General features: G+C 47.6%; 1 protein-coding gene across 1 annotated transcript in view; it reads left to right on the top strand.

Annotated features, from left to right (window-relative positions):
• The window catches only part of MARK1 (microtubule affinity regulating kinase 1), a 192,986-nt gene extending 184,233 nt beyond the window's left edge, over positions 1 to 8,753 (top strand). The window contains exon 18 of the mRNA XM_083175129.1: positions 1,842 to 8,753. Within this exon, the coding sequence (XP_083031255.1) occupies positions 1,842 to 2,196 (355 nt within the window). The 3' untranslated portion in view covers positions 2,197 to 8,753. The remainder of the gene's footprint in view (positions 1 to 1,841) is intronic.
• The last annotated feature ends 4,443 nt before the right edge of the window (positions 8,754 to 13,196 follow it).

The following is a 13,196-nucleotide window of genomic DNA, read 5'->3' as shown; positions in this document are numbered from 1 at the left end:
GCGGCAGCGGGTCTTGTCCTCTGCTCCAGGCAGACACCACACCAGAGGGATCTGTCCAATCTCCGCCTCTGGTAAGAGCGAGTGGCCAGGGAGCTGTCACAGTGCACCGGGACCATGGGTGCGACCCCCCTCCCTGCAGACCTCCTGCCGACATTCAGCGGCTGCTGCTTCTATGTGCCCGCAGCTGATCATTGCCTGTTGTTCCCCTTCAGCGCTGAGGAGCCGCTGGGCACATGAAAGCTGCAGCGACTGAACGTTGGCTGCACAATCAAAAAAATAACTTGGCCTGTCAGGGGGTTTCTGGGCAACCAGAACCCCCCCCCCCCCACACACACACACACACACACACACACGTACACGTGCTCCACTGATGGGGATTGCACGATTGCTGTTGGCTGCAGAATACACAGATCCTATAATCCGTTCCAGTGTATTATATTAGTTTGATTAAAAATGCAAATTCCTCGTTATGGAGAATAATTCTGCTGCATATACACAGTAGGTTCTCCAGGGGTCAATGGTCACTTACTGCCCTGAACCTCTGTCTAAGGCAGGGGTGTCCAAACTTTTTGTGACGAGGGCCAGATTTGGTGAAGTGAAAATGTGGGGGGCCGACCATTCAGCCTGACATTCTTAAAATCATTAATCACATCAGAATGGTCCCCCACTCTGCTCCCATTCACTGTATGTCCCCCAGCCTGCCCCATTCACTTTATGTCCCCCAGCCTGCCCCTCCTTCACTGTATGTCCCCCATTCACTGTACGTTCCCCACTCTGCACCCATTCACTCTGTCCCACAGCCTGCCCCCCTTCTCTTAATGTCCATCAGTGCCTCCATTCATTGTATGTCCCCAAGCCTGACCCTCCTTCACTGTATGGCTCCCATTCACTGTAGAACCGCCATTCACTATGTACCCCACTCTGCCCCCATTTACTGTATGTCCCCCAGCCTGCCCCTCCTTCACTGTATGTCCCCCATTCACTGTACGTTCCCCACTCTGCACCCATTCACTCTATCCCATAGCCTGCCCCCCTTCTCTTAATGTCCATCAGTGCCTCCATTCACTGTATGACCCCCATTCACTATGTACCCCACTCTACCTCCATTCACTGTATATCCCCAAGCCTGCCCCTGCTCCCCCTTCTCTGAATGGCCATCACTGCCTCCATTCACTCTGTCCCCCACTCTGCCCCCATTCACTGTATGTCCCCCACTCTGCCCCCTCCCTTCTCTGTATGTTTCCCAGCCCCTTGTGTGAGTCAGAGGAAGGAGAGGCAAAGCAGGCACTGCAAGGACAGGAGATGCTTGGGCTCCCGCTGCTGCCCTCCTCCACTCTGCATGTTACAGGTACAAGCTTCCCCCGTGCTGCACCCCCTCCCCAAACACTGCTGTCACTGTGATTGTGGAGTAGGGTGATATACGATTGCAGCAGCAGGGGTAGGGTGCCAAACACATCTGACTGTGGCGGCCGGCACCTCCTCACTGCAGCAGACAGCAAGGTAAAGGCGCGCTCGCCAGGGCCCCACCTTTAGTGTCCTGTGCTGTGCTTCCCACATCTGGTGCTCTGCCTGCTTCCAGCTGGAGGCTGCGGCCCACTTGAAATGACAGCACTGGCCGCATCTGGCCCCCGGGCCTGACTTTGGGCATGCCTGGTCTAAGGAAACTGCATTCTCCTGAATATTGCTTCAAACAAGAGCTGCTCCCCCTACTGGCTGTACATGAAAGAATCACATTTCAAAAAGCAGAGCGTCAAAACTTGTTTTAATGCAAAGTAATGAATCAATGCAACTTATTGAAGATTCTTTATACAGGGAGTAATGGTTCTTTTCTCTTTTCTCAGGAGCACATCTGGGGAACCAAAAGAGAGGGAAAGAGAAGACACAAAAGATTCAAAGCCCCGTTCACTTCGCTTTACGTGGAGCATGAAGACCACTAGCTCTATGGACCCCAACGACATGATGAAGGAGATCCGTAAAGTCCTGGACACCAATAACTGCGATTATGAGCAGAAAGAGAGGTTCCTGCTCTTCTGCGTACACGGGGACGCTCGGCAAGACAGTCTTGTACAGTGGGAAATGGAAGTGTGCAAACTTCCTCGTCTGTCCCTTAATGGGGTACGCTTCAAGAGAATATCTGGGACCTCCATCGCCTTCAAAAACATTGCGTCCAAGATTGCGAATGAACTCAAACTGTGAACACAACAATGCGGAGAATGTTTAACATGGCATCCAGTGTCTGAATGTACTGCTCGAGCCCTGCTGCCAGGATGCAGAAATGGGCATTATTCCCCTTGGCACGCACGTTGTAATGCCCTCCCTACATAACCATTGTACCGTGGCTTGTACAGAGAATCCTTCTCAGTCTATGTGGATAGAATTGTACAATAGAGAAGCAGATCTTGTATAGCTGAGTGTAGGTTACTGTACAGAGGTTTATGTTCAGTGTTTTCTGCAATTTGTCCTCACGGCTTCATTTCTTCTGCAGAACACATCAAACCCTGTAGATGCGGATTATTAATCATGGATCCCTGGCTGCACCAGTGACGTTTCTATTGGCAACGCAGACTGTGCAATATAGAGCAGAAGGGCAGTAGTTGACACCCCAGTTATCCCCTTTGGTCTTGCAGTTTTAGTTATTCCGGACAACGGTTAGGGCGAGACCGTTTTGAAATGTAAAAAATAAAATAATATAAGTATCTTTAATTCACAGAACATGAATATCATTGGTGGCAGCTGGGCCTTGGCACTGTGAGTTGTGCCCAGGATTGGTGATAGTGCCGCTGTGGTTCTGTTTTTCTTATGGCAACTTCACATACTGTACATGAGCTGGTCTTTGGGATATTGCAGTTAGTATGGTGGGGCTTCCCATAGACCTGCTCAGGGAATGTAGCCCACCCTAATAGGCGGATATGTTTCTGGATAATTCCTGCTCCTTCCCCCCCAGTGATGGAGATTAGCAATGTGGGAGTAATGCAGTAGCTGCGTCACCTCTATTCCCCCAATATTTACTAACCAGCTAGCACAATGGGGAGGGCAGGACGGAGCCAAACACTTATGTATGGGCCCGTTGCCCTTACCGGAATGCAGACACCGCTTACCGTTTGTAGTGGTGATGTACGAGCAGGAGAATATATGAATCACTGCTGCGGGTGTAGTTAGTTCATGTGCCTGTAAGATCATGTTGGACTTGAGCCTCGTGTTATAGATCAGACTCACCAAAGCCGATCACCCGCCTCCCTGGCAATTCTGGGTCAGGTTACTCATTGATTACAGGGTACAGTAAAAAGGTCCCTAATTTTTCAGGTTGGTGTTTCCTAAGCACCAACCTACATGTTACAGGGTGTGTTCGGCCTCAGAGACAGAGTAATCCGGGTTTATTGTATGAGCCAGCCCTTATGTACAGTATTGTGAAGATTGGTTGCCGCTACTGTATGTCGGGGATCTGGAGCCCAATACCTTTATTGTTGGCTTTCGGTGGCCACCATTCACCATGCATGAAAGGCTTCCAAGTCCTGGCCCAGACACACAAGAGGCAGGAATGGTGGTGTTTCCCATAGCAACCTGTCAGATTCGGTTACCCTCCTAGTATAGTTTACAAAAGGAAAGTTCTTACAGATTAAAGTGTCATGTTCTGAGTAGTGGGGCTCATGTAGAAGTTGACGCACATGAGCTCTGAAAGACAGACGCACACGCATACATAGCGTTAGACGCATCATAAACAGTAACATGTATACTGACACCCAGCGTTATAGTGTAGGGTAGGAATTATTAGTGAGAGGCTACTGCGACATTCAGGAGACTCACAGGGGAAACGCAGCGAGAGAGAGAGTGGATATAAATGATCATATATCACATATAATAATACATTCATCACATGGATACAATCATGTCCGGAACATTAGCAGCTCTAATATCATGTCTGATCCCAATTGTCCTCACATACCGTATATACTGGAGTATAAGCCTATATTTCAGAACAGTTATTATGCTGACAAAGCCCCCCTCGGCTTATACTCGAGTGAGGGTCCCACTTGACTCAATGAGTTTTCCCAGTTTTTTGTTGTAAAATTAGGTGGCTCGGCTTATATTCGGGTCGACTTATACTCAAGTATATACGGTATATGATTATCAAGAAGACACTAAAATGTAATAATTACAGGTTGAAATTTGATGGATGTCTTTCTTCACCTGGCATTTCATCAGCACATTGGGAATCACAGCACATTACATTAGACCATTTGGCATCACAGCACATTACATCAGCACATTGGTCATTACATCATACTCTGCATCACAGCACATTACATCAGCACATTGGGCATTACAGTATACTTGGCATCACAGCATATTTCATCAGCACATTGGGCATCACAGCACATTACATTAGACCATTTGGCATCACAGCGCATGACATCAGCACATTGGGCATTACATCATACTCTGCATCACAGCACATTACATCAGCACATTGGGCATTACAGTATACTTGGCATCACAGCACATTTCATCAGCACATTGGGCATCACAGCACATTTCATCAGCACATTTGGCATCACAGCGCATTACATCATCACATTGGGTATCACAGCACATTTCATCAGCACATTTGGCATCACCGCACATTACATCAGCACATTGGGTATCACAGCACATTACATCATACTCGGCATCACAGCGCATTACATCAGCACATTGGGCATTACAGTATACTTGGCATCACAGCACATTACTACAGCGCATTACATCAGCACATTGGGCATCACAGCGCATTACATCAGCACATTACATCAGCACATTTGGCATCACAGCACATTACATCAGCACATTGGGTATCACAGCACATTACATCATACTCGGCGTCACAGCGCATTACATCAGCACATTGGGCATTACAGTATACTTGGCATCACAGCACATTACTACAGCGCATTACATCAGCACATTGGGCATCACAGCGCATTACATCAGCACATTGGGCATCACAGCGTATTACATCAGCACATTGGGCATCACAGCGCATTACATCAGCACATTACATCAGCACATTGGGCATCACAGCGCATTACATCATCACATTGGGTATCACAGCACATTTCATCAGCACATTTGGCATCACAGCGCATTACATCAGCACATTACATCAGCACATTGGGCATCACAGCACATTACATCAGCACATTGGGCATCACAGCACATTACATCAGCACATTGGGCATCACAGCGCATTACATCAGCACATTGGGCATCACAGCACATTACATCAGCACATTTGTCATCACAGCACATTACCTCAGCACATTGGGTATCACAGCACATTACATCATACTCGGCGTCACAGCGCATTACATCAGCACATTGGGCATTACAGTATACTTGGCATCACAGCGCATTACATCAGCACATTGGGCATCACAGCACATTACATCAGTACATTGGGCATCACAGCACGTTATATCAGGACATTGTGCTATTCTTCACAGCAGACATTTGGGGCTGCGTAGAGATGGTTGTCTTCATGGCCGAGGGGTAAATATCTTGCTTCAGTGTCTTGTATACGAGGTTATATATATAAATATATATATGATTTGAATCCATTAAGGGCCATTTAGGAATAGTCATGCCTGTTAATTAAAATATTTTATCCATGTGATATCTTTTACAAATGATTGATTACATTTTATATATGAAAAGACAATTTAATCGTATATGATCATTTGTATCCATTCTCTCAGCGCTGCATGCACCTCAGCTGGAAGAGGGGAGGAATTAGTCCTGGCCCCTCCCCCTAATCCCATCATGTCACACCTAGGGGGCAGGTTGATCATTGTCCGGGCGGAGGTAACAGCGAGTATACTGTAGCACTAATGGCAGAATGCTCAGTGAGGGCGACACTGTGGACTCTGATCCCGGGATAAGAATGTCTCTGTGATCTCCAACCAATTTCTTCACCAGATAGAAGAATGATAATATAATCTCTGAACCATCATATGTACATAGCATAACAAATGACATCACGGTGCGTCTGCCGTGACCAGCATCGCGTCTACCATGCAAGAAAACGTGGTAATGTGTTTATTTTCTGGCTAATTTATTTTCTGGAGACCATTATACATATTTTATTAGCTAATTGTAAGCTATTGTGTTGAATATGATTTTGATTCATTTGTGGGTTCAGAGATTCTGATTCTTATACCAGGATCCGCGGTCATTAGTATTATACCCGCTATCTGCAATGTCTGTGCTGGGTGCGCGTTAGGCTGGTGCCTCACATTGGGATGTAGCAGAACCAGATCCCGTGTGTCCGGCCAGTGCCACAGTGATTAAGGGGGTGGTTCTGATTTCATCTCACGGGGGAGCCATGTTTATGTGCAGACGCTTGGTGCGAGCGAGCACGGCAAACCTAGCAGTGCGGGCAGCGGGGGTGCGCTCACAGCGAGGGGTCGTGCCCATGGGAATGCCAAGCATTTCATGAGCGTTCCCATGAAACACTGGGCATCCCCATAAAAACCGCTGGGTGTTCCCATGCGTGCGGGGATATTCAACGTGCGAGGGTGAGCGGCAGCTAGTGCGGGTGGCGAGCGGCGTTTAATCCACACGCAAAGCTGCGAAATTTACAGCTTTGCGTGTGGACCAGAATAATGTCCCTAGGCTTTGCGGCACAGTGTTCTAGATGTCATCGTGCTGACCCGCAGCATTCCTCCGGTGGGGGTATAGTATTTGCGAATGGATTTCCCATCCTGGTAAATGTGTGGCCCAAGCCTTAGCCAATGTGTACCCAGCACAATATCAGGAGTGACGCGACCCGGCAAGCAGGGGCCATGGTGCATTCGGGGCCAGGCTCCAGCTAGTGATATCCTGTCCTCCTGCGTGTACCAACAATGGAGAACATTGCCAATAACCTGCAGCAGTACGCGCAGAATAGACAATGTCATTATCTTTCATATTGCGTAAAGCATTGTCTTGTGTGTACGACGCTTAGCGTGAGATGTACTAAGCCATGAAATGTGACAGGTAGGAGCTGATTGGCTGGTGGTTCCTTTAGTCCCTAGATTTCAGTGCTGGGGTGACCAGAGAGATGTCCCCTTGTTAGAACGTGACTGCGCCATGATGAGCTTGGCAGGAGGCTGTGTCAGGTTGTCCAGCATCACTTGTTAGATTCGTGCAGTCTCTCCAGGCCTCTTGTACAGAGGAAGTTTGGGGCGCCACTAAAATGGTTTCCACTGAGGTTTCCAGGCTAATCTCTGCATATTAATGATTATTTGGATGCCCCACTTTATAGGAAGTAGTGGATAACACAGGGACGTCTAATATCAGTGCACTCATTGACATATAAGGTAGCACCCCAAGAGCTTACAGTCTATACAGATCACAGTTGTAGGTAAGTCATGTGCAGGTGAATAAATCCGAGTAAATCCATTTCTTTTGAGCTAAGCAATTATCCCCCTTAGGCGGATGTCTGCCATGTGCAGACATTGGAGGCAGACATGTTGTGAAATCTAGGCTGCATGTATGTAACCCACAAAATGGCCTCTTCCACTTATATTGAGCAATATGTACACATGGCCTATTGGGTGTAGGTGGGAACAGATGTGTAAGACTGTTCTAGAGGACTTTATAGTACAGGTGATATTCACCCTGTTATGGCGCCTTCTGGGGTATTCTGTAAGTGATTAACATGGTGACCCTCCAGATTTCTGCTGCCTACAGACCTGCGGTTATAGCAGCTACGTCTGCCGGTGGTAATGCCGTTTTTGGGGTTTGTTTCATATTTAGCGCTTTAAATAAACCTCTTTTTATCCAATGTGTAGTTTATGAATAAATTATAGTATTTAACGTTTGTCTTAACAGAAGCCATTTTATTGGCTGAACCAATGGTGAACTAATAAGTTCATTATCAATCGCATGAGACACAAAGGTAACACAAGGGACCACTGAAGGCGTGCTGAGCTTCAGACACAATCTGTATATCTGCCATTTACAAAGGGATCGTGTGGTCACAGCTGTAGTCCCTCAGCATTCAGTGGCAGGCAAAGGGTTAATTTATTACCTCTAGGCAGGGCCTAGGAAATTCCCAAATCAATGAGCTGATAGATTCCTTCAGTCGGTCATACCTGGTCATAGAATATTGTGCTGATCACTGCATTAGTAACTTACCCCCCACCTGCATATTTATTCCCACGCCTCATGCTTGTAATGTGCTGCTTTATAAGAAAGGCTATTACCTGGAATATAAATATATATAAATATATACACTAATTTTATTTTTACTTTTTTTTTTTTTTGACTTTTAAAAAAACAAACAAAAAAAAAAACACTAGTGCTGGTACATTTTACTACATGTGATTTTGTACTGAACTGACCTGTTAGAGGTTGATTGTGCAATGTTATTTAATGTTGTATTGATTGTAACAAATGTTTTGGGCCAGGCCCCATCAGCACACACCCCCGGAGAACGCTCGCTCAGAAAGCTGTTGAATTATATTTTATTTTAGATATTTTTTGTTATAACACAACAGAAGCTGTGAGCAAAATTCTTGTGTTTTTTTTTCTTGTTTTTTTTTTTGTTTTTTTAGGTGTTAGTTGCCATTAATTTCGGCAATGGCTTCCTGATGGACACAAGTACTGTACTGTGTGATGTAGCTCTATTTTATTTTGTAATGTTTCCAACTAAAATTAACTTGTATTGTTGCCTTAGACTCTAAAAAAGAAAAAAAAGAAAGAATTTAAAAGAAAAAATAAATCCAGTTCTGGCACTTTTCTCTCGTGACATTAATGCAAGAAACCCCCATCCTGGTGCACTCTATTAAAGAAAGAAACTCTACTTGATATGTTCTCGTAATACGTGTGATGTCATTTCCTGTTCTTGGATGAAAGTTTGGAAGGAGAAAGAGTTGATTATTGCTATAGAGATCACTTATTACTATGTATAAAACATTTACTGTGGTATCATTGGGAACCTCATGTGTTAATGCATTACCCAGTTATTCCTAGGACGAAGAGAAAAGGGCTGTTTGGTGGGGAACGCACTAATAATCAAAGATACTAAAATATAACTTTTATTAGTTTTATCATTAATATTCCCAGTATTTACTATGTGGGAATCAGTTACAGTGAAAAATAGAGGTAAAAACACAAACATACAAACATATACACTTAGTGTGCTCGAAAGAAAAGAAATTTGTGTGTTAAAATTACACGAAAATCCAGCTGAAAAAATGCTTGTTAGATTATGGCCAGTGATGCTATGATCTGGTGAGACAATCCCCTCATAAATAAGATATGTATCTATAATAGATTATCGAATTATCTCTTCGTCCTAGAATTATTGTACACTTGACTGTGAGGAACAGCACCCCCACCATCGATCCATGTAAATTGGGGTTTCCTAAACTATTGAACAAAACATTACGTGTGCAGATATGCAACAGTGCCCCTAGCGGAGCAAAGCGGTATTACCCAAATATTGTCATTCGTTAAGGAATATGAAGGTCTATTTACTAAGCCTTGGACACAGATAAATACCAGCCTATTGGCACTTAGATGCCATATTACAGGCATGTTGAAAAATGACCATTAAGAGCTGGTTGGTTGCTACTTTTTCTTCTACGGCAGACGTCAGGGGCCACAGGGATAACAGTGAGTGGGTCACAAACCAATTCCAGCACCAGAAAGGTTAAACTTCTGGCTGCTCACAGTCAGCCCCGGCTCCTCCCCTCTACCCCGACTCCTAGGCCAGGCTCCTCCCCTTCTCTACCCCGCCTCCTAGGCTAGCTACTCCGTTTTAGTTGTGCTGGCAGGAGCAAACACGCACTATGGAGAGGGGCTGCCTTACTTTTCATTTTTAAACTTTATTTTTTTTCTGATTTTTACACTGACTTGGTGTCAGTGACAGGGCAGCAGCGCTGGGGGTCTGTCAGACCCCTGCGCTGCTGCCCCATCACCCGCACGCCACCCAAGTTGGCTGACCACAGATGGAGGTGTATCCGGCTGGCCCCGGGCACTGGGAGAACGCAGATGCGACCGGGCACCAGGACACCATGGAAGCAGGTAACGAGCTCCCATAAACGAATGGCGGCTGAACAGCCCAGTGAGGGGGATTGCCGGACTGCACTAGTAGGGTAGACAGGTCCGCCTTCTGTCCTGCCCGACCATATGGGACATTTTGAGTGTGGGCAGCGGCGCTGCATGAGTCATATCCCGGGCGGTCATTTGCTAGGGGGAGGAAGGATCTTCTCCCACAGCCCGTCCACCAGAGACAGGAGCTAGGATATACCCATGTGAGTTTCCTGCCATGGTCTTCCTGCCTGCCTGCTGCACGTGCAAGAGGGACACAGAGAGCTCTCTGCCATTCCAGGGTTCCATCTCTTCACTACCGGGCCATTTGGGCAATTCCCCCCAGTAGCTCTCTTTCAAGGATAACAGGTTACAGTAATTTATGCTCCTGCCAGCCATAGTGCTTTGCGGAACCCAGTGCCAGGTTTTTATTTGCATTGTATGCTTTTGTATGTGTGCAGTGTCTCTCCTACTGTTTCAACACTATCACTGCCTGCCTGTATATTGTGCTAATTGTTACAGCTAGCTGCCTCAATGTACAATGTTCGAGGACAGTGGTCATGACACATGGGCGTATATTGGTGTCCTGCACATGTTGCAAGGCTGACATCCCCCAGCTTGTGGAGGGGTTATGCCGACAATTTTTTAAGGTGCATACGAGGCCCCCTATGGCCCAGCTTACCCAGGTGATGTTGCAGTTGATAGACAAGCTCTCATCTACACCGCCCCTGCAGCTGTGACCATCAGCTTATCAGGCGTGTGTCCCCCGCCCCCCCCCAAGAAGAGCCTGCCGGGGTGCGTGCATTGGCAGTCTCGGTTCAGGGCATCCAAACCTCTTTATAGTGTAAAGGCCGTAAGGCCTGGGTCAGGGGGGCACCCCTCCATCTGGACACTGATACAGATGACACTGATGAGGAGGAGGGACAACTGGTTGATGTCAGGAATGATGACTATGCTGACAATGATGAAGCCCCAAAGGGCGACACGGCAGCACGCAACGATGTGAGGGCACTTGTAACGGCTGTCAGAGACTTCTTAAATTTACCTCTGAACCCCCTCAGTCCTCGGGCCCATACTCCAAGCATCCCAAACGGACTGACGGTTTTCCCTAACTCTACTGACCTGGAGGATGTCCTCAGTGAGTCCTGAAAATTACCAAACAGCCTCCCTTAAGGATCCCGCTGACCGAAAGTTGGAGAACTTTCTTAAGCTCATCTTGACTACCTCCAGGTCGGTGGTGGGGCCATCTGCATGGGGGGCTTAGGCCATGGTGGAATGGACTTCCGCCCTCGCCAATATCATTGCAGAGGGAGGTAGCGCAGATGACAGGTTGCCTATTATTGACACCATGCATCAAGCTGCACTCTATTTGGGGGAGGCTGCATTTGATGCAGCTACCCTTAACTCCCGAGCATCTGTCTCGGCTGTGGCGGCACAGCGCTCCTTGTGGCTAAGCTTTTGGAAAACGGATTCAGTTTCCAAGCAAACACTTGAGGCTCTCCCCTTTACGCGTTCCCTCTTGTTTGGATCGGAATTAGATAAAATCATTCCAAGGCAGTTTTTCTGCCAGCCACTCCTACTCCACATCTCCGGCCTGCGGAGTCCTTTTGTTTTCCGGGCAGGGTTTGGGCCATTCGTTCACAAGAGCTCAGCTCCAGCCTGTAAAGCCCTCTAAAGTCAAGGGAAAATGTCCCTGGGCCACCAGATGCCCTGACTCCAAACCCATGGATAAGCCCGAGGCATGACTGGGCAGCACTCCACCTGGGGGATCCCAGGGTGGGGGGGTCGCCTGCTACGGTTTTCAGGCGTTTGGCTTGAATCCACAACAGACTTATGGGTTCGGGATGTGGTCTCACAAGGGTACTCCATAACCTTTCGCCATCGTCCACCAAGCTTGTTCTTTTCCACAAGTTCTCCCAGGGACTTGAAAAAGCGCAGAGCTCTGGAGCAAGCCATCCGGAAGCTACTGCTGGCAGGGGTCATAGCTCCCATTCCGGTGTCTCTGCCTTTTCTTGGTTCGGAAGCCCAGTGGGTCTTTCCGTCCCATTCTAAATCTAAAGCGGCTCAACAAATTTGGGTTAGGGTTCAAAAGTTCAGGATGGAAACCTTGCGGTCCTTTGTTCTGGCATTACAACCGGGGGACTACATGGCATCCTTAGACCAGGATGCATATCTGCATAACCCCTTCAAACAGTAACGCCTGTGGTTTCTGCGGTTTGCACTGCAGGACCGTCATTTCCAGTTTCAGGCTCTGCCTTTTCGTGGCACCCAGGGTGTTTATGAAGGTCATGGCGATAATGGGCAGTATACTTCGCAACCAGAGTATCCGGATTCTTCAGTATCAGGATGACCTATTGATCCTGGCACAGTCGCCCAAGGTTCTCCAGGCACACTTGGCCAAGGTGGTGGAGGTCCTGGAATGCCACGGCTGGGTTATCAATTGGCCCAAGTCTTCCATACTTCCCACCCACTCCATGGTTCATCTGGGGGCCCTGTTGGACACAGTCCAACAGTGGATCTACTTGCCAGAGGTAAGCCGCAGGGCTCTGCAGTCCCGTGTTCGGCATCTCCTCTCCCTCAGGTCTGTCTCAATTCATGCCTGCATGAGGGTCCTAGGCTCCATGGTGTCGGATTTCGACGACATGGCGGATTATGCGCAGTTCCACTCTCGCCCCTTACAATGGGAAATCCTCAAGAAATGGTCGGGTTCGTACTCCAATCGACGATAACACCAGATTGTCTTGTCACTGGCAGTATGGATCTCCCTGTCCTGGTGGCTTCTAGATCAGAACCTCATGGAGGGGAGGCCGTTTTGGATCCAAAGGTGGACTCTCCTCACCACAGATGCCAGTCTCCGTGGTTGGGGAGTGGTTACATGTCAGAAATCCTTTCAGGGGCTGTGGACTTCACAGGATTCCCTGCCATACATCAATGTCGTCGAAACTGAGGGCAGTCTTGCTGGCTCTTTGCCAGGTGGAGCTTTGGCTTCGGGGTTGCCCAGTGCAGGTCCAGTGGGGCAATGCGACGACATGGCTTATATCAACCAGCAGGGTGGCACTGAGCCGTATGCCCATGGCAGAGACCTCCTGCATCTTCCAATGGGTGGAAGGCAAGATCCCCGCCTTGTCAGTAATCTTTATTTC

Source organism: Crinia signifera, chromosome 3 (genome assembly GCF_055691185.1).
Source record: "Crinia signifera chromosome 3, ASM5569118v1, whole genome shotgun sequence".
NCBI lineage: Eukaryota > Metazoa > Chordata > Amphibia > Anura > Myobatrachidae > Crinia > Crinia signifera.
This window is presented reverse-complemented; position numbering and strand designations above follow the sequence as displayed.